The sequence below is a fragment of the Heterocephalus glaber genome, unplaced genomic scaffold, assembly GCF_053883595.1.
Source record: "Heterocephalus glaber isolate CG9 unplaced genomic scaffold, H.glaber_assembly_v1.0 deba00000331, whole genome shotgun sequence".
NCBI classification, from domain to species: Eukaryota; Metazoa; Chordata; class Mammalia; order Rodentia; family Bathyergidae; genus Heterocephalus; species Heterocephalus glaber.
The window spans coordinates 23,445,582-23,460,879 of NW_028258142.1; the positions used below are offsets into that span (position 1 = coordinate 23,445,582).

At 41.3% G+C, this 15,298-nt stretch overlaps 1 protein-coding gene across 31 annotated transcripts in view; it reads right to left on the reverse strand.

The window, feature by feature from the left end:
* Positions 1–15,298, reverse strand: part of Nedd4l (NEDD4 like E3 ubiquitin protein ligase) — a 353,886-nt gene that overhangs the window by 21,985 nt on the left and 316,603 nt on the right. For all 31 annotated transcript variants that reach the window (XM_004858402.4, XM_087189046.1, XM_004858400.4 and 28 more), the window contains 5 exons: positions 11,461–11,526; positions 9,610–9,839; positions 7,962–8,083; positions 5,619–5,689; positions 4,177–4,272 (listed from right to left, as the gene is read on the reverse strand). In XM_004858402.4, the coding sequence (XP_004858459.1) occupies positions 4,177–4,272; positions 5,619–5,689; positions 7,962–8,083; positions 9,610–9,839; positions 11,461–11,526 (585 nt within the window). The remainder of the gene's footprint in view (positions 1–4,176; positions 4,273–5,618; positions 5,690–7,961; positions 8,084–9,609; positions 9,840–11,460; positions 11,527–15,298) is intronic.

Consider the following 15,298-nt stretch of genomic DNA (forward strand, 5'->3'; position numbering starts at 1 on the left):
CCAAGGACCATGCTAATGGCAAGTGTGTGATGACGAGCCAACAGCACGCACACTGCTGGTGTCACTGAGACAAAGCCTGGTGGAGACAGATGCTAAATACATACTTGGACAAATAAATGCAAAGTTCCCCATGGTAATTCCATCGGGAAGACATGGAAGGAAACACTGAAGTATGGCGGTACTTTGGTGCTTGTTAATTGGTTCTGGGAGGTGGGATGAATCCCATAAACAAGTACCAAACCAACTGTATTGGCTGGAAAGGGTAGTTGAGCTACGAGGCAACTGGCACCAGTAAGTTCTAGCTTGCAAGCTGAGGACCAAACCAGTGTTGAGACCAAACAAGTTATGAGTACTGGGACAAAATTTTCACACCAAAATGCATGGGGTATGAAATTCAATGAGTTTCAGAGCGGTCAGGTACCAAGGTCTAACTAACCGGCCAAGAGCTGACCTCCTAGAGGAGGAGATGTCTGAACCCAGGTGGGAGGAACCTGTTCCCAGCAGAAGAGATGGCATGAACAAAGGTCCTGAGGCAGGAAGGAAGCTGCTACGTTCCAGAAGGCCAGAAGGGCTGGCCCAGAAAGCTTGAGGAGCAAATCTGTGATACAAAACAAATCCAGGGGAGAAATAATGAGGGAAGCCATGCAGCACCTCACAGGACAGACTAAGGACCTAGACCTTTCCCACATGGGCATTGGGAAGCTCCTGAAAATGTCTGGCAGAAGAAAAATGACATGATCATTTTTATATGCTGAAATGATCTCTGTGGCATAAAAAGAACCAAAGAACATACAAAGAGACCTGCAGGGAGCTAGGAGAAAAAGTGGTAGCTTGGACTTGGGGGTTGGCGGTGGGACAGAGAAGGGAGCAAATGCACGTGAGGCCTATCTGGGAGGTACTGTGAAGGGGGCTCAGTGGAGGACTCAGAACAAGAAAGAAGAGATTAAAGAGGCACCTTCGCTCATGGACCTCATTTTCCCCATGATTCTGGTCACAAACCAAATTGGACAAGAACTGAACCAAATTTTCCCATAAGGTCAACATTGAACCCAACCATTGAATTTGATTTGGTTCTCGTCCAATTCAGTTTGCAACTGGAATCATGGAGAGAATTAAGTTTGTAAACCAAGGTATCACTGTACCTGGTTGTTAATTTGCTCTAAATTCCAGCCAAGTACATGGGGGCAGACACATCAGTACTTTGCTCATCAGGTTAGTGCTCTAAAAAAGGGGAGAGAGTAATTTAACAAATCAAGCACCTAATCATCTCTCTCACTTCCTGGGTCTGCACTGATTACATCACTCTGATTTTACTCAAGTCAGAAGAGTCCATGGCATTAACTAAGGAGATTTGAGAACTGTTGATAATGAATGACTAGCATCAACTATAATGATAAACAGAACCTTTCTTAGATGTCTACTTAAAAATCCAACATGCTGCATTTTGTTTTCAATTAGATGGAAATAGTACCTACAGAAGGTTTCTCAAAGTTCATTTGTTTCTACTGTTGGCACTACTAACATTCTGAACTCTGTCATTTGAGTTGGTCATCTGGTTTTCTGTTGGTGGATACACAAAGAGGCTTTTTCATTCATTTGACACACAAGGTTTATCTTACTTCTTTTTTGGTTCTTTATTTCTAGTCCTTCCTACATGTGTTGAAAATGAAAAGATGCACAGTTCTAGGGGACTATCTATGTGCTGTCTTTCGAAAACTGGCAATTAGGATGTCAACAGGTCTGGTTTAGACCTGAAATTCAATTCTTTTTGTTTTCCCACAGGATGTCTATTGCTTACAACATTATTCAGAGTTTTTTTTAAAGCTAGGTTAGCACTACTCATCCATTTGCTCAGTAGGCAACTGCCTGCTAACCACTGAGATATGAAGATCTCAAGGGGCTTATGGCGTATAGGAAGTCAGATAAAGACCAGAGGACAGTATGGCAGAGGTAATGAGACAAGGCAAGTGAGGTCTGGAAAGACAGCAACAGTGCACCAAGCTGCCTCTGGAGACACTGTTTTTTTTGGTTTTTGTACCGGGGATTGAACTCAGGAACTCATACTTGAAAGGCAGGTGCAGTGCCACTGAGCCAAATTCCCTCTGGGGACAGTTAGAAGCTCACTAGGATGGTGAAGGTGAGAGGAAGGAGGTGTCAGGCGATGAGTGGGAAGGGCAGTGTTGGATCATGAGGGGGCATGAGCCATGCCAGTAAGTTTTAAATTTACACTGAAGGTGACAGGAAGGCTGTGCTTGTCTTTCAGAAACATTACACATGGGGGTACACAGTTGAGGGAATTAGAAAATTGGCTGGGAAGAGGACCAGAATATGAAAGATGGAGTCAGGAGGATGTTACAGCAATTCAGCCCGGAAACAAGCAGGGCATGATTAAGGAAAGGTATAGGTAAGAAGAAAAACAAGGGCACAGGGACCTGCTGGACACTGGAGGCTGAGCATGATGAGATTCCCATATGATGCCCATGTTTCATGGATGAAATAAGAGCAGAGGTGGGGCTACAGAGGAGAAAAGGGCCAGAGTGCTGGGAGCCTGGGTCTCACTGATGAGTAGTTGAGGTTTTTGAGCACAGGGCAGTTGGAGACCAGGTCGAGGCGTAAGCTAAAGAAAAGGAGCTGGTGGTAAGAGGTACAGATAGATGCCACTGGTGCTTCCCGTGGAGAGGAGGCCATCTGACTAGTGCCGGAGGGACAAGAAAGCATCAGGCAGAAGACTGATGGCAGAAGGACGCCAGTGTTTGCAAGGTCAGCAGAGAAAGCATGCCTTTTAAGGAGTCTGAAAAATCAAGTAGTGAGAGGCAGGCAGGCAGGAAGGGAAATAGAGCCAAAGCACTGTGATTTCCCACACTTCTGGGGGAGAGAGCAGGGAGGCACTGGAAGGCCTCTTGTGACCCGAGTGGGTTGGGGGGGCAGTAGCAGGAAAGCCGTGTTCCCACCCATTACATGGTCCCAAGGCAGGAAAGTGATGTGCATTGTCTGTGAGGCTTCTTAAACGCTGCGGAGGGATTTTTAATGGACTCACTGGTCAGTTACACAAAGTCACAAGGGCTTTCCTCCTTGGTCCGTTTTTCTATAAATGTTGCCAATCAACTGCCAAATCAACAGATTTCTTGCGATTCACCCACTCCCAAGATGCACTTCGTAGCTGGTTTCCTGGTTCTAAAATATGACTTGGGGGCAAGAAGTAACCTTGATATTTATATGATCATTTTCCTGATCCACAATTTTTACTCCTAGATGTCATTAATTCTTCATGTCTAGCTGCATACAAGTCTTTTCTCTGAGAATCTCTTAAGATTTCCCCTCAAGAGGGCAGGGACCTGATTTCATGACTTTAAAGTATGATACTGAGCCACAAAGGCATTTTTCAATAGTGGAATATACTTTTAATAATCTCTGAAGCAATAACAAATCTATTTCATTTTTTATATAGTAACCCTTAAAATGGGCTCTACGATCTAGTTAATTTCAAGGCCATGTAGATTTGGTCTGAGAGACCAAATAAGAAATATCTCTGCACTTTTGAAAAAGTACTAGGGTCACATAATACCTTTAGAGTACCTCCCAAGAAGCATTATTACTGAGACAACCAATGAATCAAAGACTTCAGATTTTAGACAAAACACACCCTATGACCCTAAGTATGACGATGAAAATTGCAAACAGGCAACCTTATCTTTAAAAGAGACATTATGATAAATCATCTTGAACGGCAGTGTGGGGACAAAGAAAGAAGAAACACCAGAAAAACCGGAGTCATATGACACAAATTTTACCATGACAACAAAACTATAAAGCAGAGAAAAAAAATGCCCAATGCCCCTGGAACATCACCCACTTCTGGACTCACACTCACATCTCTCAGTAAACAATCACACAAATTTCTAAATTCTAAAGCCAATCACCACATACGGATCATGGATCGGCTCCCAAGTAGGTGTGCCAGGATCACACCCCAGAGGGCTCTGAGAATTTCCATAACTTCTGGGAGAGAGAAAGTGTTGTACCCAAGACTTGGCTTCTTGCAAGACAGTGAGATGATGATCTTCACCCAAAAACTCCTGGTAGCTATTCTTAATCATCAAGCACAGTTGTGCCACAGCCTGTGAAACAAAAATGCTCTTTCAGAGCCATACAGCTAATGGAGTTGGCCAAACCTACCTGCCCAAAGTTTTCTTCATCTATGCAGAACATGAGGTCCAGTTCAGTAGGATCGTTTTCTAAGATCCACTTCAAAGAGTTGTAGTATTCACTATCCTACAGAAATGATATAGAAAGTAAAATTAAGCATTAAAAAATTCATGTGAGTCCTTTAAATAATTAGGCCTTTCTAATGTAATTCCATGCAGAATGCTCAAGAATCACACTACTCACTAATGTAATAGCACCTGCTCCACCTCAAACCACTTCTTCCCCTTTAAAACATAAATAGCCTTCAGCAGTGACAGGGGTCTGTAGTCAACTATGGAGCAGGTGGAAGCCACCTCTTCTGAAGGGTGGTCAAATTTGCCAGATTGAGATTTCTTGTCTTTTATGAGTGAAAATATCAGAGCAAAATGGGAAGGAAGAGACAATGTTCTAACTAAACACTAATTTTTTAACTTCTGTTCTCTTCTGTGCGCTCCCAGCTTATTTTAAACAAAAAATGAGGCTGTTCTGGCTTCCAGGAGGAAAATCCAGCCCAGCCATGACCAAACATACAGTGGAGGGTTCCAGGGCAGTGCTGGCTTCCTCCTCCCCTTCCCTATGATTAGGAGAAGCAGCCTCAGGTCCATGGTGGTCAGTTCCGAGGACATTGCTCACAGACCAGCTATGACAAGACACAGCCGACACTCCAGTTAGGCTGAGGAAGATGAGCTTTCTCACATAAGTAGAGCTGCAAATTCCCCACATGATACACATGCCTCCCAAGGCCCCTGCTGGTGTACTGGCACATGGGTACACACCCACACACTCCAGAGGGAAAGGGGAGGATGCAGGGAAGTCAACAGGAAAACCAGCGTAAGGATAATGAGCAAATGCTTTTTACTTTAATATGGTGAGCTCAGGTAAAATTAGTAAGTTCACTGCAATGTGAAAATCTCAATCAGTTTCTAGAGGAACTCTTTCTTCTGTGTCAGCTTTCTGACTCTCCCATTTTGTAATGGTCACTGACTCCTCCACATCTAGGACGATCACGACATTCCTCCTATTGTTTTGGCCTTGCTTCTGCCATTTTTATGAAGTTAGAAAACAGAGGGACAGTGAACGAATCTCTACGCATTCAGTACCAGCAGCTTCAGACAGAAAACACAGGCTACACTGGGGTCTTCAAGTGCCCCTTGGACTTAAATTTGTTCACACAAGTTCTGTGCTGGACAAGCAGAGGTAATTAAGGTTTGGCTGTACCTACCCCAAGTACCATGATTCCAGGAAATGTGAATAATTTGCTTATTAAAAAATTAGGGAGGTCAATTAATTTCTAACAATTGCGAGCTCTGTGTTGTTCACGCTGAGCAGTAACATCTGCAGCAATCACTGTGATTGTGAAGGCGGTTCCCAATCCCTGTCCATAAGGTGCAGGTGCTCTGCCATGGCCCACAGAACGGTCTCCAGTTACTCACCACAGATTCCATGTCGTTCAGAGTGATCTGCTTTCCCAACATCATCTTGTAGAATGGTCGTATGAAGAAACCTAAAACACGGTAAAAACTGTGTAGTTTCAAGTCTTTGACACAGCTGTGCACCAGAGCATGAAATAAAGATTAACGTGCTTTCAGTCTGAATGAGAGACCAGGGCAGAAAAATCAAAAGAAGTCCATGAACACGACCAAGAGCCTGGGGAGAGGGGAGGGAGGGCGGTGTATGAGCAGACATAGCACAGCACAGAGTGCTGGAAATGGCTTCAGGGGAAGGCAAATGAGTCTCCGATCAAGCAGGGGTTTGCACTGCAAATGAGGCATATGACAGAGGAACGGACTGGGGACGTGTCAGCGGTTGGACAGGGCAGAAGCACTGGGTTCCAGGGAGGTACAGCCAGAGAAGGGGCTGGCAGTGTGTGAGGAACAAAAGGAAAGGCTGCTCCCTGAGGGCAGAGGGGAGTCACTGAGAAATGAAGAAAATTCCATCCTCGGTTCAACATCACTGCCTGGGTAGTGATGAGGACAAAGCACAGGAAGAGAAACGAAGGAGACCCCTGAGAAGGCTATGCAATCTTCATTGAGGGAGGGCACAGGCCTCAGTGAGGCCAGAGCAGAGGGTTGACTCTCCCCACGAGGATGTCTTGCTGCAAGGATGTCACACACCTCGTCTCATGGGGCACTGTGCTCCTCCTCCTCCATCATCACCCCCAGACCCGGATCCCACAGCACAGGCCAACTTGTCCTCACTCAACTGGAGCTAGGATTGCAGACTGATACACTCAGCGTCTGGTGAGGGGGCGGTGGCAGACATGCACAGTGTGCCCTTCCGACAGGACCATTGTCATTTTTAGGAAGCTGAAGACCTGCAGATCACACACATCTGTGGGCACTATGGCTCTCAGTCCTGCTATGCCTGGCACACCGTGATCCCCATTTGTAAGCACCCCCTCAGCAATCTCTTAGTTCCCTGTCTGTACTTGCTTTGTTCCATCTCTCCCATCACAAAGCCTTGATTCTTGCACAGCCCAAGCTCTTCTAAAACGCCCTGGCCTCTGATGCTCACACACTACTGGCCCCCGAGGTGGCACGATCCCTGCACCTCCAGTAAGTCAGTTTTCCTTCTGAGTACTCACTGTGTTCCCTTCTTCATGAATCCTCTCACTGTGATTCTTTTGCTTTTGTTTCTCTTTTCCCCACTAAAATACGAGTTCACTGAGTTCAGGACCACATCCTATATGCTACATACTTCCACAGGAATAGCAGTGCCTTTTCACTTGGCAGAAGGCAAATAAACTGCCCTAAGAAGATAGAAGTGAGTCTGAAGAGGCTGACACACTCTAAGGCTCAGTGCCACTGCCACAAACACACACAGGAAGACTGAAACAGAAAAAAGTGTTTACCTCCCCCTGCTCCAAAATATACTGAAATCAGAGCATCAAAATCAGAGAGCAATTAACAGTAAAAATATACTAAAGGAAAAGTACAGAGGGTATATACATTATTTATTGAAATAGCTCAGGCTCCATAAATCCAATTAACATAATTCCCTGGCAAATAGCTCTCTCTCTAGTCAGTGGCATGTCTATCTTAAATCTTACTGTCTTTCATCTTCAAGCATTTCAAGCACAAGTTTAAAAACAATTCTGATGATTTTTCCACACTGATGATTTCTGCAGTGTTGTCTTATAGATATTATTATTTTTTAAAATAAGCCATAAGAAATCTGTATGCTACGCCTATGATACAGATGATACAGCCAGGTATCAGCCAGGCTGATTTCTAATTCTTAATGTAACTTGAAATTTTTCTGTGATTTATATGCTTTTAATAAGAATGACATTCAGTGTCATCTGTTTCAGCAAGGACTCTACTGTTAAGGTCTTTGTGAGTTATACATTGCTTGAAAATTATCTAGTCTCATCACATTAAAAAATAATTTGGGGACAAATGGAACAATAGGAGGAAATTGATGGATTAGATAATTTTAAATAACTTTTCAATTAGCTATTCCATCTGTCACCAAATCTAGCTCTCACTAAAGAAAAGTTATTCTGGAAAACATACAAAATACATAAATACAGAATGTTCTGTGCTTCACAGTCCAAAAAAAAATTTTTTTAACTGTAGGTAGATAATTTGTCTTCAGTGCCCACTATGATACTGGGGAAAGACCAGTACTATGGGTAAACAAAAATAATTTATTGCATTAAAGAGAACTAATGAAGCTTGTACTTATAATCTACAATATTAACGATAATACACCTATTACAGAACCACAAACAGCACTGTCCTATTTTTTTATTTCAAAACTTTTTAATAACTTACCATCTAATAGTTTCCCATGAAATACTGCCAGACCAGCAACTCTTCCAATAAAAGTGAAATAAGACAAATGATCTTCATTACAGAGGCCTGAATTAGGATTGATCTGAAGTGTGTAGTTGTCCCTTTTAGGGAGAAAAGAGAGAAGAAAAACTCAACCATACTTTTAAAAAAGAACTTCAAGAATCTGAATTTTACTTTGTCACTTGTCACTTGACTTATCCAGTGCAATCACAAAAATTCTATACTCAGTGGGAACGGGTATAAGCTAGAGATGTGACTCACCACTTGGTCAGCTCTTTCTGTGACCAACCACTGAGGTCTACTAATACTGACACATGTACCCTGCAGAGTAAGTTAAACTTTCAATAACTGCTGATGAGTGGCTATTTGTGATCTGTAAAAATATCAATTTCAAATAGTTCAGCCAAATATCTTGAGAATATAAAAGAAAGCTCACATAATAAAGAGGCCCATGGAGAGATTCTCAAATGACATGAGTGCTTCAGACTGTCTCTGTGGTGATGGAAGGTTAAATCCTTCAAAAGCTTTTGGTTTGGGATAAGATTTTTTCCTAAGGGTCCTACACTTGGTTTATCTGACCATCACTCTCCCCTAAAAAGGCCTCAAGAGCACAGGGAGCAGAATCTGCTGTTTCAAGCAATGCAAACCTCAAAATGTCTGGATGCATCCGATGTTTCTTTGTTCTCACAATCATTACAATCAGTAGTTTTAAAACTGGGCTTCACTGACAAACTCCTCTAGGGGGTTTCTTTGGGAACATAGGTGAGAGGTGAGAATTTTGTATGCTATCCAGCCCTCCACTTCAAGGGGCTTATCAATTTTACATAGCAAGCTTCCTCATGGAACTCAGTAGCAACCACCAACCACCAAACTGGGCATGTCTTGTAAATGAGCCCCCAGAGACTTGCACCAGGTGGAAGTCTCTGAAGAACCTACATCTCCTTAGAGCCCAGGGCTGGAGTGGTGCCAAATGCCTCTTGGCAAGGTCCATAACTACTGGGAACTCAGGGGTAGCCTTTAGCCTTTGAGGATCCTCAACCTGGAGAAAAACGGTTGGCCTTGTAAGTAGCCAATGTCTGACCACTAAGAGAGCAATGCAATCTGCCTTAGTTTCCAAGCCCGGCAACGATGAGATCCTAACATAAGGGACAGCTTGGGTTTTCCCTTACAGACCAAGGCACGGTCCTTTGTGCCCCAAAAGTGAGTCCTCAAAGATCACATAATTTGCCTTTAGAGTGTGACTTTAGAGACTAACCTTGTTCATATAATTAATGACTTTTTCTGAATTCTGACACTGACAAATTCTCTTCTTGAATTAATGTAACATTACAAATGAAAAGTGCCTCCTGTTCCTTACCATAATTATCCAAACACATTTCAATTTCAATTCCATGAACCCAACAGACAAGAGAAGAATCAATTTTAGGTGTTCACAGAGTACATTATTTCAACATGTAGACTCAGAACCTGTTCTAGATCTTAAAGAGGTGGCAGTGGAGGGGGAATAAAAATCAGCAGTGCTGATTTGTATCATAATTGAGTTACTTATTTTCTCATTAAGTTTAAATTCATTAAAAAATGAAACTATTCCATGGAAAACACCTTCTAATGTAACCCATATACTTACGTTGCAGAGTATTCAAAGAGACCGTAGTAGGGGTTGAACATCTCTTTGGACAGTAAGAAGAACCATTCTCTGGCTACACCCCCATAATCCAGACCTTTCTCTGACTCAAATTCAATCCATAGTCTAGCTTTTAGGACATCTGGTCTTTTTACAGACATGATTCTCCGATAGGACTCCTCAAATATGTTATTTCTGTGTAGTTTCATTTCAAATCTGTTTGGAATATCAGCCTACAAAGAAGAAAAAAAAGTTCATAATCATATAGTAAATATGCTTGCTGGCTTACCAGAAAAAAATCAACAAAGTGTAGAAATGATGGCTGGATTTTAACAAATGAGCAGTGACAGGGATTTGAACTGAATTTTTTTCCTTTATGGAGTTTTTCTTTGCATAGATAGAATCAAGGGACACAGAGTGTCCGCTTGCAGCTGATCAAGCTGAGTCTGTAATGCATGCCACAGAAGACAATCTTCTGAGTAGAAGAAAACCATCCTTTTGCCCCATTATAAGCAATGTGGGTACTTCTCCACCCACTGGTAAGCAAAGCAGCCACCTCTATGTATCACATCAAGGAGAGAAACTTCAGCCCTGGTAATCAAAACCTACAAATAATCTCCACCTGACCAAGTTGAGACTACTGTCTTCTCTATTCTCATCCCCGCGAGGGACTCTGGGTAGTATATATGATCTACCATGGTTGCAAGTTCATTTTGTTGTCATGGGTTGTGGCACCCCTGATTATTCCGAGTTTGGGGAAAGTAACTCAAAGGTCATTACAAACTCTAAAATAACACAGCACTTGACTGAAGTTGTGAGAATGGCCTCCTGGAAGGACAAGGTACAGGGCTGGCTTTGTGCTAGGAGTGGGGCCAGGAAGAACACAGCAGTGTGCCAGAGTGAGCCTAGGGACATTCACATGAGTCACAAGAACCTACAGAATCCTATACATTCAAATCTGAGTTTTTAATGACTTTTTGATTTTTTAAAAATGACTTTTAAAGTCATTATAGATGAGTTACTTGAGTCAGGACTTTGGAACCTCTGAGTGACAGACAGCACAGGCTGAAGACCTGGTCCACAGCAGACCTGGGAACACAAGGTATCAACTAGGAGGATGGCAAGGAGAGGGGCACCAGACCCAGCCAAGGCTGTGAGCCCAGCTGTAGCTGACACTTCCCTTCACAGTGGTGCCACAACTGTCGCTGAGCATACCGTCGAGAAAACTAAGACCCTGATACTGGAGCAGTGGATGAGAAGAAAATAGAAGACGGAATGCAGGAGAACTTGGGGGTGGTGCACAACGAGCAACACAACACTGCAGTTCACAGCCCCACCCATGCAAACCTTACAGTGTGTTCTGTCTCTAAGTTGTCAGTAAGAACTATAATTTAAAAACTACACTTGGATCCGGTACTGCCAAGTATTATAATTATGTTATAAACTTTATACTGGAATTAAATATTATAGTTAAAACTACACTTTTCTAACTAGAATATAGGTTTTCTAAAATATGACAACTACATGCAATTGTATGGTTTTCCCAGATTTTTTTACCAAGATGCTGAGTTATTTTATATCCCACAAAGATCCTTTATTTCTGTCCTCTGTATTACATAAGAAATTACCCTTCAGGTGATTTGATATGTAATCCTGAGTTAATCTTCACTTACCATTTCTGTTAAAAAGAAAATTCAGATTGAAGATCCAGGTGGATCAAAGTGCAGTGCACAAAGGAAGGTAATATTTTTAGTACACATGTAAAAGTAACAAAGTTGTTCCTTCTCACTGAAGTAACTTTGGTGACTTAGGAATGACTGAAACATAGCATTCTGGGAAGAGATGATTACTCACGGGTTTCTTTAATTTCTTCCTAAAGTAGTCATATTTCTGCTTAAATTCTCTGGAGTAAGGAACAGCCTGGAAGATAAATTTATAAATACAGATAATGCAAACAGCATGCTTAAAATTTCGTGTATACTAAGCTAGCATTCAGAGAATTTCATGAGTCATAAATCTTAAAATATTCATGCTGCATATTTTCCATAGAAAATTTACATATTATCTACAGAATACATGGGCAATTCCTAGAACTGATTAAGCCTAATTAGCACTGAAATTAGTTTTTACCCTGGGAAACAATTATATTAATAGTCAAGAAATCATTTAGGAGCATATTACACAAAGTACATGTTTTCTATGTCACTTTTCTCAGTCTTTTACATGTGTGTATTTTTTCCCCTCCCCATAGTTAAGATACTGGCCATTTTAAGAAGCCTAATCATGCTTTTAAAATCTTTGTGGAGAAATTCCATAAGCAGAAAGGGAAGTAAATCCTTTACTCTTTTAAAAGAATATAGAATTGGACAGATGGCATTCTGGAAATCTTCAACTGAGGAGTCACTAGATTTGCCCCTTACTATTTAGTGCTTTTGGGTAAGAATTTCTTTAAATCACAAATGCCTTCTCTACGAAGCAGACCAGCGTCTGAGTCACCTATAACTGTTCAAAAGTTCTGGTATCTACTCAGGCAACATAACAGTTGTAAGTGGTCATCAGAATAGCCTTTATTTGGTATGTTATAAAGAAGCTTAGATTCAGAGCCCCGACTTTGAGCTACTGAAAAGGCATACGATTTTTTTATGCGGCAAAACAGACTGGCCTTTGTGTGTGTGTGTGTATATATATATATATATACACATACACAGATAGATATAGATATATATAGATAGATAGATATAGATGTGATGGCCTCACACTCAGAGTATAGGCTACTTTTCAGTGAACAGTATGAATTTTGGCAGAGAATACTTCTGGTGATATCATTCTGGACTAAGGCAGTAAAACATACTATCCTCGGTAAAACGTTGCCAGATCTTATAACAGCTTATTCTTGACCTAAAGAGACAAAATGAAGAAGAAAAGCTTCTGTCCTCCATCTTCTGTTTTAAGATATGATTATACATATCCCCAAACAAAATAACTACTCTTTACATGTCATTTGTTTTGAATTTGACATATCATATTTATATATCTTAATGTTCTAAAGACAATTCATACTGCCTATGGTCTGATCCTAGTTTTTAAGTCCATCTTCATTTAATTTTCTACATAATCCCATGCTTTTCAGGGAGTGTTTATTCTGATGAAATCATGTATGAATTCTGATTCTTGTCAATATCTGGACAATCATCAACATAAGGACAAGGATACAATGCTCTGACATAAGCTAACAAATACAACCCATAACTACACCATTAACACTATAACCCATGACAAACTAAAATTTCCTCCCTCCCATCATTCCTCTCTCTCTCCTTCTCCCTCTCCCTCTCTTTGGGAGTTCACTCGCTCATTCATTCAGCAGGTATTTCTGGAGCACCTACTCTGCACCAGGCATTTTAAGTGCTAAGGAAATAATTGTACGTAAAGCAAGAATTCCTTTCCCAGTGTCATTCTGGAGCTTCCAACCCCTTGGGAGCAATAGGCAGTAAGAAATAAGTGAATAAATAGAGATAACTGTTATGAGTGTGGGTGAAAAAAAAGGATCTATAAACAGTGAAGGTTTCTGGGGAGTGATTTTATGTGAGGTGGTCAGGGAAGGCAGCTTGAGCAGGGCTGTCTGAATAGAAACCAGAGAGTCAGGAAGAAACAACCAGAAGAATGAGTGCCAAGTCCCAGGGAGGGGAAGCATTCCAGGTGATGGCTTCAGCTAGGATGAACTGTGATACAATGGAACTAATCTGAAAACAATATTTCCTTCTACTCTCTTCTGTTGGCTCCAGAAGATCTGGATTCTAAGGAGTCTACTACCAGCTAGGATATTCATCATTGTGTATGCAAGATCAACAGTCTTAAGCAATAGATTTCCCAAGGAATAGATTTCAAAATGTTGCCCCTAGCCTATGACACCCATTCTCTTGCCTGCCTTGTAACCTGGTAGGTACTGACTAGACGTAGGTGGAGATAAGATGCTGAGATATTTCTGTCTGTACTTTTCTGGGAAATGATGCACGGAAGTTGGGTACTTATTATTTTCCTTTAGTAGTTACTATCTTTCTTCTCTACATGTAATTGTCAGGATAGAGTAAGAAAGGTAAGTTTTTATATTCTCCTGAAAAGATTCCAAGAATGTACCAGGACAAAGACATCTCTCCACTGAAGCTTCTGAAGAGAATTACACTTACATTTCTTGAATCAGACACCAAAATTAATTGTTCTCTCTTGAAAATCTGTCATCTCATTTTCTCACATAGGATTTAACTTGTACAATCAACTTAATTGATAAATGAATACATCTATGAATTAAAGCCCTTTAGCTGTGTACTAAATATGTTTTCTCTTTGTATAGAGTGCAGCCTGCCTTATTGTGTAGGTTGGCTCTCAACGTTTTTTGTGCTTATCCAGGTGATACTGACACTCCTAGGAGAGAAGGGCTTATGCCCTGTGTGCAAATATCACAGATGCCAGTACATCCGGGTTTCAGGGCTGGTCTGACACTTGCTTTCAGAGCCTCTGTTAAATTAGGGATAATAACATCTTCCCTATCTTTCTGAGAGCATTCCTGGGAGTTTCAAATCAGCTGATGAAAAAAGTTCTTGGAAGAGTACAAAGCATTACATAAGCACAAGGTGGTCTCATTCTAAAAGGGTGGATGTACAGCACTCACCGGTACTACTAGGGGTGGGATCTGTCAGAGAGAAAGCATATGGACTTACAGTAATAGTGCACATTCAGAAGAATACACAGAACCATCCCCCTCCTTAAAAAATATGTAAAAATGTTGGCGATATCTGTATCTTTTTTTTTTTTTGAGATAAGGTCTCACTATGCATATGTAGCTCAGACTGGCCTTGAACTCATAATCCTACTTTAGCCTCCTGAGATTACAAGCATGTGCCACCATGTCTGGCTAGACCTAATATCTTCAAAATTTGGGAAAAAGAGAAAAACTATAGGTACCAGATAAGCAGAAAGACTTAAAATTAGAGAATTAAGTGGACACTGGAGCTAGATATAGGTGCTTGGGTTTAGGTGTTTATCTTTCCCCCACAGAGATGCAGAAATTGACCAAGAGTCTGTGTGATCCAGGGGACTAGTGCAGAGTCCTCTGCCCAGACCCTAACATCTGAAAGAGGGCAAATAAACTCTACCAAAGAGCACAGGAAAGCTGCAAGGAGGCTGACCTTCTATTTGGACCATACATGGGAAAAAACAAAACGCAGACCTAGCATAAAGCCATCCTTCAAGAGTCTATCAAAGGGAATATGAGGCTCACAGTTTTCCTGAGTGGCATGTACCCAAGCTAGTAAGCTGACTATAAATACAAGTCAGAACTTACAAAAGCCCTACGGTAAGTCAATGAAGATGAACACACACACTCACAGTCTAAAAATGTAAACCAAACCAATAATAAATCACCATTATGAAGACTTTACAGACTTAGAAAGAGAAGATTTACTACCCTAGGGCCAGAGGTAATAGAGTAACCTGAAAGAGGTCACCAAGTGTTTTTAAAATGATAAGTGATAAAAGAAAGACAGCATGTCTAAAAACACAAAGCAAAATTTAAAAGACTAAATAGAACTTTAAACATAATCACTGAAATGACAGACAAATGAATAAAAGAAACCTTAAGAAAGAATTAAGTAGGAGAACTGAGTAATAGCTCACTGTACAGCAACACATGTGC